The following is a 15,825-nucleotide window of genomic DNA, read 5'->3' as shown; positions in this document are numbered from 1 at the left end:
TGCGTAATTAAATGCTCAACAATTAGCCACAAAATATCTTCTTCGATCATATGCTAGCAGCTTAGAAATTAAGCGCATCAATTTTGCAAGGAATCAATTACTCCAAACTTTTCAAATCCATTTAACAGCTTCACAACAATGAATCAATGCTTCAGCGTTCTGTAATCATCAGCAATGGCCAGAGTCCAGCAGCAGCAGCAACAACAACATTACGCAACATTCAACAACAATCAGATCAACCGCCGTACGCCCTATGCACCGGCGCTCAGCATCAGCACAGGATGCCACTGGCCAGCGGATGGGTACGGGGGTTGAGGAATTACTAATCTACCCTAGTTAACAATATTTTTTATTTCTAAATTATCCTTTCAGAATCAACGGTTGATATTAATTGACTTAGGAGGTACCCAGTACCTCCCAAACCCCTCATTAATTTATTTATCATTGCTGCACACAGTCACTTACGCGGTTACACGTGCAGTGAAAAGTAAAAGCTAAGTACGAGTAGGACACAAAACTTTCCGTGTCGTTGCTGAGTCAGCTGGGATCTGATCCAAATCAAAATAGATCAGGGGTGTTTGGTAGAATAACTTTCAAAGCTCCAACCAAGACAAAATACTGTTAGTAAATGATAGTTTCCTTTATTTGTATGGTCAGGTTTCTTTGAAGTTTGAATTCGATTCCCGTCGAAATAACTTACGAAATGTTTGCAAGTGGTAGAACCAAAAATGATCTAGGGGCAGTGCGTTGATTTAGGAGATCCAAGGTCAAAGACAACATTTCGATGTGTACTTAACTCATGAGATAGTGATAGGTGCATCATATGCTCGTAGAGTCGGGCCTAGACGACCCAAACTGTGAGCTTAACTCATGAGCTGCAGATTTACCTGCGTTCGAGAAAAAAAGCTGCAGATTTACCTGCCTATCAGCAATGTAGGAGTAACAACGTTAGATATAGGAGTAACAACGAATGCTTAGCCTCACTAATCAAAGAAAGAATCCGTATTTCTTGACAAATCGTAATAATCCCATCTCCAAATCTGTTTAATCACAAACTGTTGACTGACCTTAGGTTGTGTTTAGATCCAAATTTTGAATCCAAACTTTCAACTTTTTCCATCACATCAACTTGTCATAAACACATAATTTTTCAGTCACATCGTACCAATTTCAACCTAAACTTCCAGCTTTAAAAGGAACTAAACACAGCCTCAATATAGCAATTGGTATTTGTAATTTGTGCCTGTCACCAGTCACGACTCAATCAGTGTGTTGCTGCCGCTGACGGCTGATTTCCATGTAATTAAGCAACCTGCGGCAAATCCTCCTGATCCGGCGTTCTCCCGGCAGAGACCGCCGCCGGTGATCGGTCGCAGTCATCGTCGTCGGCGGCGGCGATGGCACGGCCTCTTGGTCGGTCTCCGTCGGCGGCGACCATGGCGGCGCGGTCTCCTCAGTACGCATCGGGACGCTGCGGCGGCAGACCGGGCAGGTGTTTCGCAGCGACAGCCACTGCGCGATGCAGTGGGCGTGGTACAGGTGGCCGCACGGGAGCCTGGACGCCGGCGACGCGAGCTGGAGGGCGTCGGTGCAGACGGCGCAGGCCGCCGCCGCCGCCGCGTCGTCGGAGACGGTGACGGTGATCACCGTGGCCAGCGCCGGTCGAGACGACGATGGGCCTGACACGAAGGAGGAGTCGTGGATGGAAGACGTCGGTGGACCACCGGCGTGCGGCGGCGTGTCAGGATCGGAGGAGATGAAGTAATCCGAGGAGAGAAACGGCGGCGGCGGAGGAGGAGGCGGCAGCAGCAGCAGCTCAGTGGAGAAGGACGACGACGACGACGACGACGACGACGACGAGGGTTCCCGCCGTAGCGGCGGCGGCGGCGGCGGCAGTAGCTCTGTGGAAAAGGACGATGACGACGGCGAGGCTACGCGCCGCCGGAGTAGTGGCTGAGCCGGAAGCGTCGGCAGCGGCGGGGGTGGAGGCGGCGGCAGTTCCAGCTCTGTGGAGACGAACGATGACGACGACGATACGCGGGAGAGTGGCAGATGCGGCATCGCCGTGGCCGAGGAAGACGGCGACGAGGGGTGGTCGTACTGGCCAAAGAAGTAATCCCATGTCTCTAAGTCCGGGAATGGCGGCAGCGGCGGCGGAGGCGGCGGCGAGCGGCTGGCCATGGCGGCGGAGGTGGACATGGTGGTTTTCCACTTGTATATCAGGGGATCGATCTCGTTGGCTTTGGTAAACTGTTTTAGCAGCCAGTGGTGACGTTTATGGACGTCCGCCCGTTTATGGCATGTCATCTAAATGGTTATAAAAAAATTAAAAATATATAAATAAGATAGATCAATATGTAATATATCAATCTACAAACATGTAAGTTAAAAATTTAACTTCTACAGTAATATATAGAAGTTGCTGTAGAAGTTGAATTTGAACTTGTATGTTTGTGGAGTAATATATTACATATTGATCTATCTTGTCAAATATTTTAAAAACTTTTCGTAACCATCTACTTGATATAAAATAAATGAGTGGAGCTATTAGAATCCTCTCCCCGTTGGCTTTTGCTTTGCTTTTTCTCTTGCGCGTTGTGCTGCTGCTGCTGACGATACGGGTGACTGGTTCGCGCCCTTTTTTTTTCTCTCCCGCGTTTTTGTGACTTAATCACGAAGAACTTCGACGTGAATGGCCAATCAAAAGTTAATCCCACTTAATTAGTTACGTGTACTTACATGGTTGATGGGTGCACTTGTAATTAACCTCTAGAATATGATACTGCCCATATGAATGGATAATGATTGTACTACTACTACCTGAATCTTGGAGTAGAGTTATGAAAATACAGTAACACATTTAACAGTTTAACACCGGCAGTGACGAGTTAGTTATCTTTTTCCGAGGATCACCTAGAAGGCAACGTATAAGGTGAAAACTGGTTCCTGTGCAAACTTGGAAACTCTCAATCAAGACCACAGGATGCTCATCCGATGGCTAGGGACAGAGGTGGGCTAATTTTACACTTTACCACCCGCCATTAGCCAGACTAATCATGTTTTTTTTTGCAAATCACCCCGCCCAATTTTACAATTAACGACCGTCGCTTCGTCTGGTCGTTTCGTCTGGCAACGCCGCCGCCGCCGCCCTAGTCGCCGCTCCCTCGCCTGGCCGCGAACGCAGTGGCGCCCAGCCGGCTCGACGCCGTCGCTGGCCCGCCGAGTGCGCCGCACGCCGTCGTTTCGTGAGTCACCGCCGACCTCACCCGCGATTCGCCGCCGCCGCCCGCCCGCGAGTCGCCGACCTCGCCATCAGCCGTTGCCCGCCCGCCACCGCGATGGAGTCCGGCGCGCGCGACGCCATGGAGTCGCATTTCGGCGTTGGCAGCGGCAGCCCTTCATGCCATCGTTAGTTTCTACTATAAGACTTTCATCTTAACTTTGATAGAAATTAATCTGATTGCTAGCGTGCCTGCATGCAGTGGACGGTGAGCCTGTAGTCGTCGTTGATTCTACCTCTGTTGAGGCTGCTGCCTTGGATCATGTCGTCATCACCGTCGACGCCGGAGTTGGAGCCCACCTTGAACATCCAAGCACACCACAGCCAAAATCTTCTGTGAGTATAGCAGTAAGTTGCAAAGAATTCAGATCATATGCTCGTAGGGTATTTGGCATGAGTGGCTAATGCATTTATTCTGGAACATTTGAATGAAATGTGCAGATACATTTCCTTTTCCATAGTAAACATGTCGAACTAGTTCTGCCTGATTTGTTGATCATACAATTTTACACTTCTATAGGTCTCTTGTACAAGTGACACATGCAACACACATTGCAAAGAACATTTGAAGCCTATGGTTGGAATCTTTGATACACTCACAGATGTGGAGAAATTTTACAAATCATATGCACATAAAGCTGGTTTCTCTGTTCGTGTTGGTCAGCACTAGAAGCAAAATGAGGAAATATTATTCAAGCGGTATTATTGTTCAAGGGAAGGGTACAGACAGGAGAGTGTAAAAAAAGTTACTGATGAATCCGGAAAAAAAAGAAAGTCACCAAATGTGATGGAAACTAGATGTGGCTGTGAAGCACATATTGTTGTCAAGCTTGGCAGTGACAAGAAGTGTAGAATATCTTCAATGGTTGAGGAGCACAACCATGGTTTTGTGTCGCTAGATAAGAGGCATTTGCTAAGATCCAACCGTAATGTTAGTGAGAGGGCAAAGAGTACTTTGTTCAGTTGTCATAAGGCTAGCATTGGCACCTCACAGGCATATCGACTTCTCCATGTCAGTGAGGGTGGGTTTGAGAATGTTGGGTGCACGAAGAGGGATTTGCAAAACTATTACCGTGACCTTAGAACCAAAATCAAGGATGCAGATGCACAAATGTTTGTGGCACAACTTGAGCGAAAGAAGGAAGTAAATCCTGCCTTCTTTTATGACTTTATGGTGGATGAACAAGGACGACTTGTTCGTGTATTTTGGGCAGATGCTTTATGCAGGAAAAACTATAGTGTTTTTGGTGATGTGGTTTCAGTAGATTCAACATATACCACTAACCAGTATAACATGATTTTTGTGCCATTTACTGGAGTCAATCATCACTTGCAAAGTGTTTTCCTTGGGGCAGCATTCTTAGCAAATGAAAAGATCGAGTCATATGTATGGTTATTTAAGACCTTTCTTAAGGCTATGCATGGAGTAGCACCTCATCTAATCCTCACAGATGAAGATATGAGCATGAAGGCTGCTATTGCTCAGATTCTACCAGATACAGCTCATAGACTTTGCATGTGGCATATAATGGAAAAGGTACCTGAGAAGGTCGGGCCCACCTTGAACAAGGATGAAAAGTTTTGGGATAGACTAAACAAGTGTGTTTGGGGCTCCAAAAATTCAGATGATTTTGAGTCGCAATGGAACTCTATCATAACAGATTTTGGACTCATGGGAAATGATTGGTTTTCCACAAGGTTTGCCATTCGCAAATCATGGATTCCGGTATACTTTATGGACATACCTCTAGCAGGAATCCTTAGGACTACATCACGATCGGAGAGTGCAAATTCTTTTTTTAACCGATTCATTCATAGAAAATTGACCTTTGTTGAGTTTTGGCTAAGATTTGACACAGCTTTGGAGTGCCAGCGCCAAGAGGAGTTGAAAGCCGACAATGCAAGTCTTCACACCACTCCTAAATTGATGACACCATGGGCCATGGAGAAGCAATGTAGTGTGATATATACACATGAAGTTTTCAGTAAATTTCAGGAAGAAATCGTAGCTGCAAGAGACCATTGCATTATTCAAGGTATTTCAGACTGTGAAGATATAAAATTTGTCACCATCAGCAGCCTATCTGGAAAAGAGCGAGTGGTTCAGATGAATAAGTCAAACATGTTTGGTAGGTGCTCCTGTAAATTATATGAGTCCTATGGCATCCCGTGTCGTCATATTATACAAGTGCTTAGAGCCGAGAAACAAAATGAGATACCATCGATTTATCTTATAAAGAGATGGGAGAAAAGATGTAAAAGGTGTGTATTGTATGATTTTTTTATGTGGTTGTTTTGTTTCCTTCTCTATTCACCAATACTCCAACTTTCCTTTCCTTTTATGTTTTGCAGGGAACTATTATTTGATGATGAAGGAAACCTACTAGATGAAAAGCCTAAAGATCCTATGGAGGTGGCAATGCAGAAAAAGATTTCAGATTCACGCAACAAGTTTGAAGATCTTATCCAAATGGCCAAGAATTCTGAACAAGGGATGGACTTTTTACATTCTAGTTTGTCCAACCTAGTAGAACCTCTCCAAAAGATCACGCCTGCTACGAGAGTTAATAAACAGGATGAGTATGAATCTTTCCTTGGTAGTAAAATTCCAAATGAAATCAATATACATCCACCAAATGATATCAAATCGAAAGGGAGATGCAAAAGAATTAGGAAGAGCAAGGAGAAGAAGGCTGGAAGTGGAAGTAAGGGTACAAGTAAACGGAAGTGTCGAAAGTGTAAGCAAGTAGTGGATCATGATGCACGCAATTGCCCAAACAATATTGTTGGCTGATATTTCAAGTTCCTGTAACTTTTTAAGTTCAATTGAGCAAAGTACTATTGTAAACACTTTTTTACTAGTGACATCATTCAGCTACCTCATGTTGATATGCATGTTTATAACCATGCAAGGCGCTTGACTAATCGAAAATTGGAAGCAGTGTTCAGAATTCTAACCAGTTTGATTTATATATGTTATGTCATCCGAGATATTATATAGGAATGAATTCCAAAGGTAAGTCATACAAAACAAGGTTTGTACCTCTGGCCGGCGCACTATTTAGAGGATGACAAAATAATGGGCTCTACCCCCTCTGTCGTAGACAAGGTGATACAGCTCTAAAGCTCGTTGTCAGTTGCAGATACACAAAAAAAAAAGAATATGAAGCATGGTAGCTATATAGGTGGCTTACCAACAGCTTTATTTTGGACAATGGGAGATGACCAAAACCGTAAAAGACCGGTGGGAAGCTCTAGCAAACATAGCAGGAGTTCCAAAAAAGGGACTGCGCACTCTCATCCTCCTTGCCGTTTGGGAGATCTAAAAGGAGAGGAACCAACGAATCTTCAAGTATAATGAGGCCATGTCGTGTTTCCTTTTTGCCAAAATCGAGGAAGAGGCGCGGACATGGATAATGGCAAGAGCAAAACACTTACATGAACTTTTGCCTTACACTATATAGTGTATAGAGCTTTTTCCTTTCCCTTGCCTCTAGGGGCTGTATTTTTCTACCACTATATTTAATGAAAAAGGCACATTCTCATGCTGTTTTCCCTTTAAAAAAAGTTGCGGCTTTACAGTTTGATGGTGGGTTACCATTAACCAGCTGCTATCGTGGCAATCGCGACGCTCAGTAACCGTGTAAAACCAGATAATTTCATAATCACGTGACATGAAGGGGTTAGCACGTGAGAAACTATAGAGTTCTGAATATCAGAGAAAATGTAGCATAATTCATATAAATCGTAGATAAAATTTGATTTTTTAAAAAGGAAAATGTATAGAATATAAAATATATAAATTATATTTGAACTGAAACAAAATTTACTGAACAATACACCTGGTAATCTTTAGCACACCTCGGGCATAAACCTAGTCGTCGTTGTTACCGTGCGGTAACTGGCGATACTGTGATTTGTGAACCCTAGCTAGTACTTCCTCCGTTTCACAATGTAAGTCATTCTACCATTTCTTACATTTATATTGATGTTAGTGAATCTACATAGATATACGAGACTTTTTACCGTCCAGCAGAGAAGGGCGGTACCAAATTTGGTCCGTCGATCCAGGATGATCGGACGGCTGTCAAGCATCCGGTACCTAGCGGTAGGGCTGAAAACGGTACGGAAACTTTCCGGATTCCGGACCTATTTTCGAAAACGGAATCTGTCGGTCGGAATTTTTTCGGAATTTTTGGGAAACGGAAACGAATTTGGAAAAATTTTCTCGGAAACGGAATCGAAAATGATAAGGGCAATTTCCGTCGGAACTCGGAATCGGTCGGAAACTTTCCGGAAATTTTTTCGGAATTTCCAGAAATTTTGTAACTAAAATACCCTGGGTTCTTTTTTTAAGCACTTAATAGAGAATACCATGGTGTTTTGTTGTTATTTTCTTGAAAATATTTGTTATGCAAATCTAAAATTACATAAGAATTTTTTTTCCTTCATTGGGATTTACCAACATCATTACTCTTTTAAATATAGATAATTTATTTTATAGATTGTGTTTTGTGATGTACTGTTAATACTTAATAATTGGACTTATATGATTGTGTTTTATGATGAATCGTTGACCGTTGAGATTTGAGAATTGGATTAATCAGTTTGAGGGGTTTTTTTATTCCGATAAATTTTCGTTACTGTATTTGCGTCGGTTCGTTTTCGCTCCGTTTTCGGTTTCGATAATATTCGATTCCATTTTTTGTATCCGGGGTTTCCGATTCCGATTCCGATTTCGAAAAAAAATATGAAAACAAAAACGATAAAGATGGTTTCCGTCCGTTTCCGTACCGTTTTCACCCAAAGAAAACGGTACGAAAACCATCTTTCTTTCTTTGAGCCTTTGAGCAGGTGAAAACGGTGCGGAAACGTTACTGATTCCAGACTACAACCATCCGAGTCATCTTACTCCTACTTTAATTGTTGTTTTGAGGAGTCGGACTGTCCGAGTCTTTGAGCCTTTGAGCAGGTCGTGCCTCAGCCACAATACGTTCACCCGATGGCAAAGAACAAGTGATCCCTCAAAAAAAAAAAATAACAAGCGATGAAAACCGCCACGCGTCGAACACGTGGCAGAAGTGCAGAACAAGTGTTTCCGTCCATCCGCGACGCAACCTGCCTCGAACCGAAAAGAAAAAAAGATCGGGCTCCACAGGTTATCAGGCAAGAGAACGTAGAACTATATCTGATGTACAAGCCGGCAGCCAGGTGCACAACATGAGCAACCCACAAAAGACAGCAAAGTAGGTTGAATTACTAGTACAAACTTGAAGAAAGAGTTGCAACCGTAATGCAAGCAGGTAAACTGCAGTCGAAGCCATTCAAATGAGCTGTGGTTTCTTCACATGATGAATATTTGTGTAACTGAACTCCCAATGTAGAAAATTTTGAGCGAAAGAACCGAGTCTATGTCTCCTTATGAAATTAAGATTGGCAGAAGGTTCCCACACCATGTGCAATCAGCACTCTTATATTGGACTCGAATAACTCACATTATGTGCAGACTTTTCGCACAGCCATTTTGAGATTGGAAACGAATGATACGGTTCATACAAACAAACGAACTATAGGCATCCTGAATTACTTAACAACAATTTTGATGACCAGATAAAGAACAGCAACTAGCAAAATGAGATTTTTCATTCTCCTGTAACCGAAGAATACAAACTGGTAAGGAGAAGCCCCCACACAATGCAACTCTAAAAAATCAGGGTGGAAAATGTGTGCATGAAATGTACACCAGTTCATCTAAAAGTGAAAACCAGAGTAAACTTACATCAATTTTGTACACTATAGTTGTTCAGAATGCATGGCAGCAAGCCTCCAACTTCATGGCATGCGTGGGCAAACTCTGCAGAAAAACCAAATAATCAACATAAACACTTCTACCATCGGGAAACACATATAAAATGAGGATAGTTGTATTGGCCCTAGAAGTTACCTTAAAGGGTGAATTCAACAGGAGGTTCAGGACAAATGAAAGTGGCAGACCATGCCTTTCAAATGACCAAATATCAATCAGCAGGGATAAGGTGTACAAAAGAATGCCTCACAAACCCCAAACCAAAGAGTAAATCTAACTCCCTACTTTTTCCACATCAGGAACACATCTTCATTTGTTAGACGAAACACGACTGTAGTATTCAGTGAAGTCTAAGCGGAAGAGTAGGAATTTCAAATCAACATGCTGTTGCATAGGTAACTGAGCGATAAATGCATCAAGTGAAGAAGTATAATCTTTCGCGATGCTATCCAAATCTTCACCCATTTTCCGGAAAAGTTCCCCAGCCAGCTGAATCATGGCTTTCCTCCCACCATCCACCCATGAATCCACTTCCTTGGATTTAGCTTTTGCTTTTGATTTTGGCTTACCCTTTCCCCTGCAGTAAAAAAAAGAAGAGGTAAATCAAACAGCATATATGTAATAAGATGGAGAGAGATGGCATTGGTTAATTATGCAACAATCTAACCTCAGTTGCAACTCATATATCCGCTCAAACCACCGATCAGCATGGCTCCGGAATTGCAAAATGATGTCAAAAAGTGCAAAAAGATTCCTCAGAATTCCATGTGATCTCTCACCAAGGAGAGACTTCTCCACAATCGATGTGAGATACTTATCATGTGCCAACAGAAGATCATCTAAATCCTTTGCTGAATCCATTTCTTCTGAGAAACGAGCCCAGGAAACTTCCAGGACCTCAAACATAATGTAGTACTGGAAGTTGGTCACAAAGTGGTTCATTTCATTAAATAGAACTTGGCATTTGCGAAGAACTGAAACAAACTGAGACCTGATGTTTGTTCCCTCCTTGTAAAATGGAGATGAAACAATGCAGTTAGGCTTCATTGTCTTCCAGATTCCAGTCAATGAATGGTCTACACGCTTAAGCTTCCACAGGAAGTTAAAAATCTTGAGGTACCTCTTCATGACAGAAGCTGTGAATACCGTATCCAGAGGAACCCTAGCATCATACTCCAAGGAAAACACATCCCAGCCACGATCACCATCTCCATGATCCATCATCTTTACCTTTATGCGATCCAAGATGTCACGGTCATCATATTGAGCGTTAGATGCTCGGATCGCAGTCTCAAGCAACCCAGCCAAATGGAAGGAGCTAATCCTATTTGCTGGCTCTGACAACTCAGGGCCAACAACATCCATCAGATACTGGACGAAGTCACCCTGCCCAAGAAGCAAATACCTCTTAATCGCAAGACAATGATCTTTGAATCGATACCGCTTATGGATCACATCCATCAAATGCCGATCAATCCTCTTGGCTGCTTCAACCACTAGTGCCTCCAAAGCATCAATCTGCCCATAACCAAGCCCACCTCGACTAGTTGTGGTGCCAACACAGACAGCAGCCTCAGTAGCAGCATCTGCCCAACCATTATCATCACAGCACACTTTAAGAAAGTTGATTGACTTCCCGGTTCTAAGAATCCTTTGCGCCAGTACTGGAGAAATGAAAGCTGGAAGCATATCAGACTGAAGAAGATAGCCCTCCTGCCACAGAGACTCAGCCTTGACTGGCTGCCCAACAATGAAGAATTCTGCAAACACATCCTCCAACTCCCCTTCTAACACCCAGCTTCGGACCATTTCAAACAGCGGTGAGCACACCCGCCGCAGCAAGCGGCCCATAAAATCCTGGAAGGTGGGATCCCCATGCTGTGCGTGCCCATGGATCGCACCAGCCATTGCGCCACCTCTCAAACCCCGGCATCCATCAACCAAAACCGCCATTAGGCGCATCCTCACCGCAGGCTCAGCTAGCCAAACTGAAAGACGCCGCAGAGACAGGTAATTACCAGACACCCCTGAATCAGATCCAGGCGTAGGAATCGGATTCAGCGAGTAAGACTCGAGAACGGCGAGGAGCTTATAGTAATCAGAGAGCTCCTCCTGTAGAGCGGAGCAGAAGGCCTGAGCAACGGTGCCGACCTCGGTGGCAGCATCGGAGGGAGAGCGACTGATGTTGTCGGAGATGAACCCCCGCACCTTGCGGAACAGCCACCCCAGCTCGCATAGCTTGCGCACCAGGGTGCGCGTGGAGCGCGGCACGCGGACGCCGTCGGGGAGGTCGTACGCATCGCTGCCCTTGTCGAACCGCACGTACCGGCCGTCGATCCCCTGGCACGCGTACAGCACGTCGCGCACGAGCGCCGCCTCCGACACCTCCGTCTCGTCGAGCACCAGCTCGGTGTACTCCCGCAGCGCGATCTCACGGATGTTGTCGGGATCCTTGGAGACCAGCACCACGCCGCCGGGCGGGGCCCCGGGCGCCCGCAAGGCCGGCTTCCCCCCTGCCGCCGCCGCCGCGGCCGCCCCCGCTCCCGCGGCGCGCGGGGGCGCGGCCGTGGGGAGGTTGGGAAGGCAGGACGCGGCGGCGGCGGCGCGGCGGTGGGAGGAGAGCGAGTCGAGCAGGTAGAGGAGCGGCCAGAGCGACGCCGGGCGCGACCTGGCGGAGAGCTTGGCGTGGAGGTCGGCGAAGGCGAGCGCGTCGTCGGGGCGGCCCGACGCGGCGAGGCGGCGCTTGACGGACTCCGCGAGCGCGTGCTCGTCGGGAAGGACGGCTGGCGCGAGGCGGCTCGAGAGCAGCCGGTGCGCGAACCGCAGCGCGCCCCCCGCATCCCTCCCGCCGCCGCCGCCGCCGGATTCGGCGGAGATGAGGCGGTGGACGAGCTCCTTGACGAGATCCTGGGTTTGGTGGTCGTCCATTGGAGGGGCTAGGGTTCGAGCAACCGATTCCACCGAGCGGCGGGGGGGGGTTTGGTTTGGGGGATTTTGCGGAGGGAGGCGAAGTGGTTTCGTTTCGTTTCTCTCTCCTCGTTTTGTAATTTTTCGGTTTTGGATTTGTGCTGAATTTGGTCGTAATTTTGGGCGGGGAGAGGAATCTTTTTTGAAAAAGGGTGAGGGTTGTGTGACTGCTAGGTGGGACCGGGAGTTTCGAGGTGGGGATGCGATTTTTTTGGTGTGGCCCACTGTAGGTGGCGTGAATCGCAGAGAAAGCGAAGCCCGGGACCACCACCAGGTGGGACATTGGTTCCTCTTTTTGTGAGTTGTACTGCTGATGAGTGATGAGCAGAAATTTAAAATCGTCCGTGCACAGAATAAGCTCGGTTTGGATTAGAGATGATCAGGATCAACAAATAAAGTTGCATTTCAGCCCTACAAATTTCTCTCCAACATTTTATCAAATACGGAGGAGGATAGACTTCAAGCGGAATTAGGAAAACAGAAAAACAGACTTCAAGTGGAATTTGGAAAACAATTTTAAAAAATCTGATTATAAATTAAAATAAAACTCCTGCAAAGAAAAAGCTAGAACGGGATACACACACCATACACCTGACAAGACCTCTCCTACTTCGAGCAAGTCAGCAGCATGTGTACAACTTCTCCTCTCTCTCTCAACCCGTTCGTGAGAAAAGAGATATGCACGAAACAAGTATGGGCTCCTTCGATTGCTAGCCCATGAACCAATTACAGCCTCGACAAGCTTTCACAATCATCTTAATCGAAGAAATCCTGCTCATACCACCAATCCGTGTTGGAGCCATCCTCTTTGGTTTGGACTATATCATATGTGAATGGTACAACTAGTTGGTGTTGTTACTGGTTGTGCCTCCAATAGGCTCGCGGATGTGGGCGACTTTATGGTGCAGGTGGATTGTATCCAATCCGTGTCGGGGGCAACTTCGTTAGCATGGCTGGCACCTTCTTGCGAAGGTAGCCGCACTAGTCGATGTTAGGGATAACCTCGTCGACGTGCAATGTTGCCGTGAAGGAGTCGTTTTACGAGCGCACGTTGCTCTTGTCCTTCACCACTAGTCCCAATGTGCAACAGGATGCTTGCCAACAAGCTCAATGCTGCACGGCATTAACCAACATGCAGTGTCTTCGTTGGCTTCATACTTGTCTTGTGCTGATATCGGTAGACATGCTTCTTCACCGTGGTTCACTGATAAGGGAACTTGTTTCCGTCGTTCAAGAATGGTAGCAAAAGACCGGGGCATGCTTTTTACAAAATGGATGCATCGAGGCATCGATGAACTAGCGATGCTCAGTCATATGTATCTTGCTTGGTACCTCAATATCAATCAGATTCGGTACTTTTTATGCATATGGTATAAGACTTGATATTTATCATGTTGTTTCGGAATGGTATCCCATACAATAGCGTAAAAGCGAAAGAAAAATTAAAGTACCAGTATAAGAATTGCTATAAATCAAATTCTATATCACAATATAAGAATTTCTTTTACTATTTTATCATGTTTCACAACACTTAAATTTTAAGTGAAACCAGGTCAATTTGATGCTTCAAAAGGGAATCTGATCCGTTCAAAATCTTAAAACTAACAACTGAAGTGACTTAAAAGATACGGAGTACTAAATATTTTGATCTAATTTTAATACTACTAAATAAACAAATTAAAAGACCTTCATATTTATATCTTCAAACTGAGAGTTTAGATGAAGGAGAGGTAGAAGTACACTCTGCAGAAAGGGGAAAAAAACAGAAACCTTCCAGACCGGAGTGAAGCCTCTCTGTCCCGTGGCGGCCATGTCAGCCGGAAGCGAAAGAGCCCACGCCGCCTTCGCGAGCCCCTCGCCGGTGTCGGGGGCCTTCTTCTCCGCCTCCGGCTCAATCCTCTCCTCCTCCGCTGCCGCTGTCACCACCACCACCAGCGCGGGTAGGACCCCGTCCTCCTCCTCCGGAGCGCCCACGAAAAAGAAGAAGAAGCCGCCGTTCCGCCCCGTCGCCGACGACACCAAGCCCGTCCTCCGCGACCCGGTTCGCTCCCCTCCCCATCTCAGAACCCATGGGGTGATTTGGTTCCTTCCCATTAATCTGTTCGGTGTTGTGATTTCTGCAGATATCTCGGTCGGACCCGGTGGAGACCGAGCAGGCCGTGCTGCGGCTGCCGCCATTCCCCTAGGGTACATGTCCGCACGCCGCTGACCGACGGTAAGCGGATCTTGCCAGTCTGATCTGCAACGAACACGCTTCTAGTCTGCTTCCTGTGTATTTCCAGAGAATTTCTTTTGTCTAGGTTCTCCTTTGCATAATACAATGTTTGTAATTTTATCGTCAGAACATTTTGGTCGAATCACCGCTATTAGAACTCCTTTCACAAGTGAAATTGGTAATGCTTATGATATGTGTTGATTTAGTTCTTTTGATTGCTATCTATACTTCTGGCCTTTGAAATTGAGTGAATCCACAACTTTATTAGTATCACAAGTTCACAGCTGCTTTTAGAAGCTACTAATCGTTATCTATATTAACATTGTAGGACTTGCATTGATAGGTATAATTGGCTTGCAAAGAATTTACATTCTGCAATAATTTAACAGTAGATCAAAAGATAAATTGAACAGAATATCAGTAGCTATTGAGAGCTTAGAATCCCATTTTATTTTTATTGGCATGCAAATCTTGAGGAGTTACAAGTTAGAACAGCATGATAACAAGCCACCTTTAACCTTTGGGCTTATCTACAAGATATCAATAACTCTGTTGTTCTTTGGTGGGCCATTTCTGCAACATAACAATTTATAGTTGGAAGCCCAGGTGATTGGTGTTGATAGAGGAAATTAGGGATATGTAGTTAGTCTCTCTGGATTGATTCGTGAAACATGGCTTCGTGATAACAAGAAGGGGGTACATTGAGGCATGCAAACCTATGTAATTCCATATGTTGAAACATGGCACCACAAATACGGGAATTGGTGCACTATTTGGTTTGGTTTTGTTAAATTTTGTTCAGTTGAGTTCATTTATTGGTTCAATGTTGAAATAGGTTTATTGCACATGAAACTTGTTTGTGATGGATCACTAGGGGCTGTTAATTGATTTTAAAATAGCTTCTGAACTATAGCAAGTCAACTTTGAATAAAGCTCAATTAAACTCAGACTTGGCTTGATTGCCATACATGTTTTCAGACAACAGTCTGTTCTAGGGGGTGAAAACTTCTGAAAAATTTCAAATTGGTTTTTCAGGTAGATTTAGTTAATTTAATTGACTAGTGTAATTCACCAACTTAGGATAGTTAATACTTCAGTTTGCCGCATTTCTCTTATCAACTGTATTGGGCATTGTATATCTTCTATCGTAATAATCAAACTATGCAATTTTCTTTTTCTTACTCTAAAATATTGGATATGTGTTTTTCTTTTGAGGCAAACTCATATACTTATGAATCGTCAATTGATTGTTCTCTCCTCTATGTAGATGTTACTACCAGGGTTCAAGAATCAGGTATCGACATGATGATTAGCTCCTACATTTTTCTTCTGCGCAAGCCTGCCCATTGTCACTCCTATAATTTGCTCAGACTGTGGTATGTGTAGTGTACTACAGTACACTTGGCTACTCTGCTAAACCCTGTAGACGAAAAATCACTCTCTTAAATGTTCATTGCCTCATAGGTTCATCTATTCCGTCCTGTTTTGTCTGATATGTGTGCGAGATTTGGAACAATGTTTTGCCTCTGGACCCTGATGTCATAGACTATAAGCAGC

At 44.9% G+C, this 15,825-nt stretch overlaps 3 protein-coding genes across 4 annotated transcripts; 1 reads left to right on the top strand and 2 right to left on the bottom strand.

Moving 5' to 3' along the window:
* Nucleotides 1-944: 944 nt before the first annotated feature.
* LOC127784597 (formin-like protein 20) lies at nucleotides 945-2,323 on the bottom strand. The gene has a single exon (XM_052311931.1). The coding sequence runs from the start codon at nucleotides 2,305-2,307 to the stop codon at nucleotides 1,261-1,263; it is 1,047 nt and encodes a 348-aa protein (XP_052167891.1). The 5' UTR covers nucleotides 2,308-2,323; the 3' UTR covers nucleotides 945-1,260.
* Nucleotides 2,324-7,862: 5,539 nt separating this feature from the next.
* LOC127785045 (gamma-tubulin complex component 3) lies at nucleotides 7,863-12,100 on the bottom strand. 2 transcript variants are annotated; one of them, XM_052312468.1, is made up of 4 exons: nucleotides 9,754-12,100; nucleotides 9,225-9,663; nucleotides 9,060-9,134; nucleotides 7,863-8,930 (listed from the first exon to the last, which is right to left on the bottom strand). In XM_052312468.1, exons 1-2 carry the CDS (start codon nucleotides 12,012-12,014, stop codon nucleotides 9,396-9,398), a joined length of 2,529 nt encoding a protein of 842 aa, XP_052168428.1. In that variant the 5' UTR covers nucleotides 12,015-12,100; the 3' UTR covers nucleotides 7,863-8,930; nucleotides 9,060-9,134; nucleotides 9,225-9,395. The 2 variants fall into 2 exon arrangements, with proteins under 2 accessions (XP_052168428.1, XP_052168427.1); XM_052312467.1 differs by lacking the exon at nucleotides 7,863-8,930 and having other exon boundaries at nucleotides 8,993-9,134.
* A 1,690-nt stretch (nucleotides 12,101-13,790) lies between these two features.
* On the top strand, nucleotides 13,791-15,795 carry LOC127783935 (uncharacterized). Its single transcript, XM_052311091.1, has 3 exons — nucleotides 13,791-14,094; nucleotides 14,177-14,268; nucleotides 15,536-15,795. The coding sequence occupies exons 1-2, from the start codon at nucleotides 13,864-13,866 to the stop codon at nucleotides 14,237-14,239; spliced, it is 294 nt and encodes a 97-aa protein (XP_052167051.1). The 5' UTR covers nucleotides 13,791-13,863; the 3' UTR covers nucleotides 14,240-14,268; nucleotides 15,536-15,795.
* The last annotated feature ends 30 nt before the right edge of the window (nucleotides 15,796-15,825 follow it).

Source organism: Oryza glaberrima, chromosome 9, assembly GCF_000147395.1.
Source record: "Oryza glaberrima chromosome 9, OglaRS2, whole genome shotgun sequence".
NCBI classification, from domain to species: Eukaryota; Viridiplantae; Streptophyta; class Magnoliopsida; order Poales; family Poaceae; genus Oryza; species Oryza glaberrima.
The sequence above is the reverse complement of the archived record's forward strand: the minus strand, read 5'-3'. Positions and strand labels throughout refer to the sequence as shown.

What these genes read in the sequence shown, in the direction of transcription:
- LOC127784597 (XM_052311931.1), bottom strand. Translation starts at nt 2,307, where the DNA reads ATGACATGCCATAAACGGGCGGACGTCCATAAACGTCACCACTGGCTG.
- LOC127785045 (XM_052312468.1), bottom strand. Translation starts at nt 12,014, where the DNA reads ATGGACGACCACCAAACCCAGGATCTCGTCAAGGAGCTCGTCCACCGC. An exon ending in ATATATGAGTTGCAACTGAG is followed by an intron (nt 9,664 to 9,753) that starts GTTAGATTGTTG and finishes TTTTTACTGCAG; the next exon opens with GGGAAAGGGTAAGCCAAAAT.
- LOC127783935 (XM_052311091.1), top strand. Translation starts at nt 13,864, where the DNA reads ATGTCAGCCGGAAGCGAAAGAGCCCACGCCGCCTTCGCGAGCCCCTCG. An exon ending in AGCCCGTCCTCCGCGACCCG is followed by an intron (nt 14,095 to 14,176) that starts GTTCGCTCCCCT and finishes TGATTTCTGCAG; the next exon opens with ATATCTCGGTCGGACCCGGT.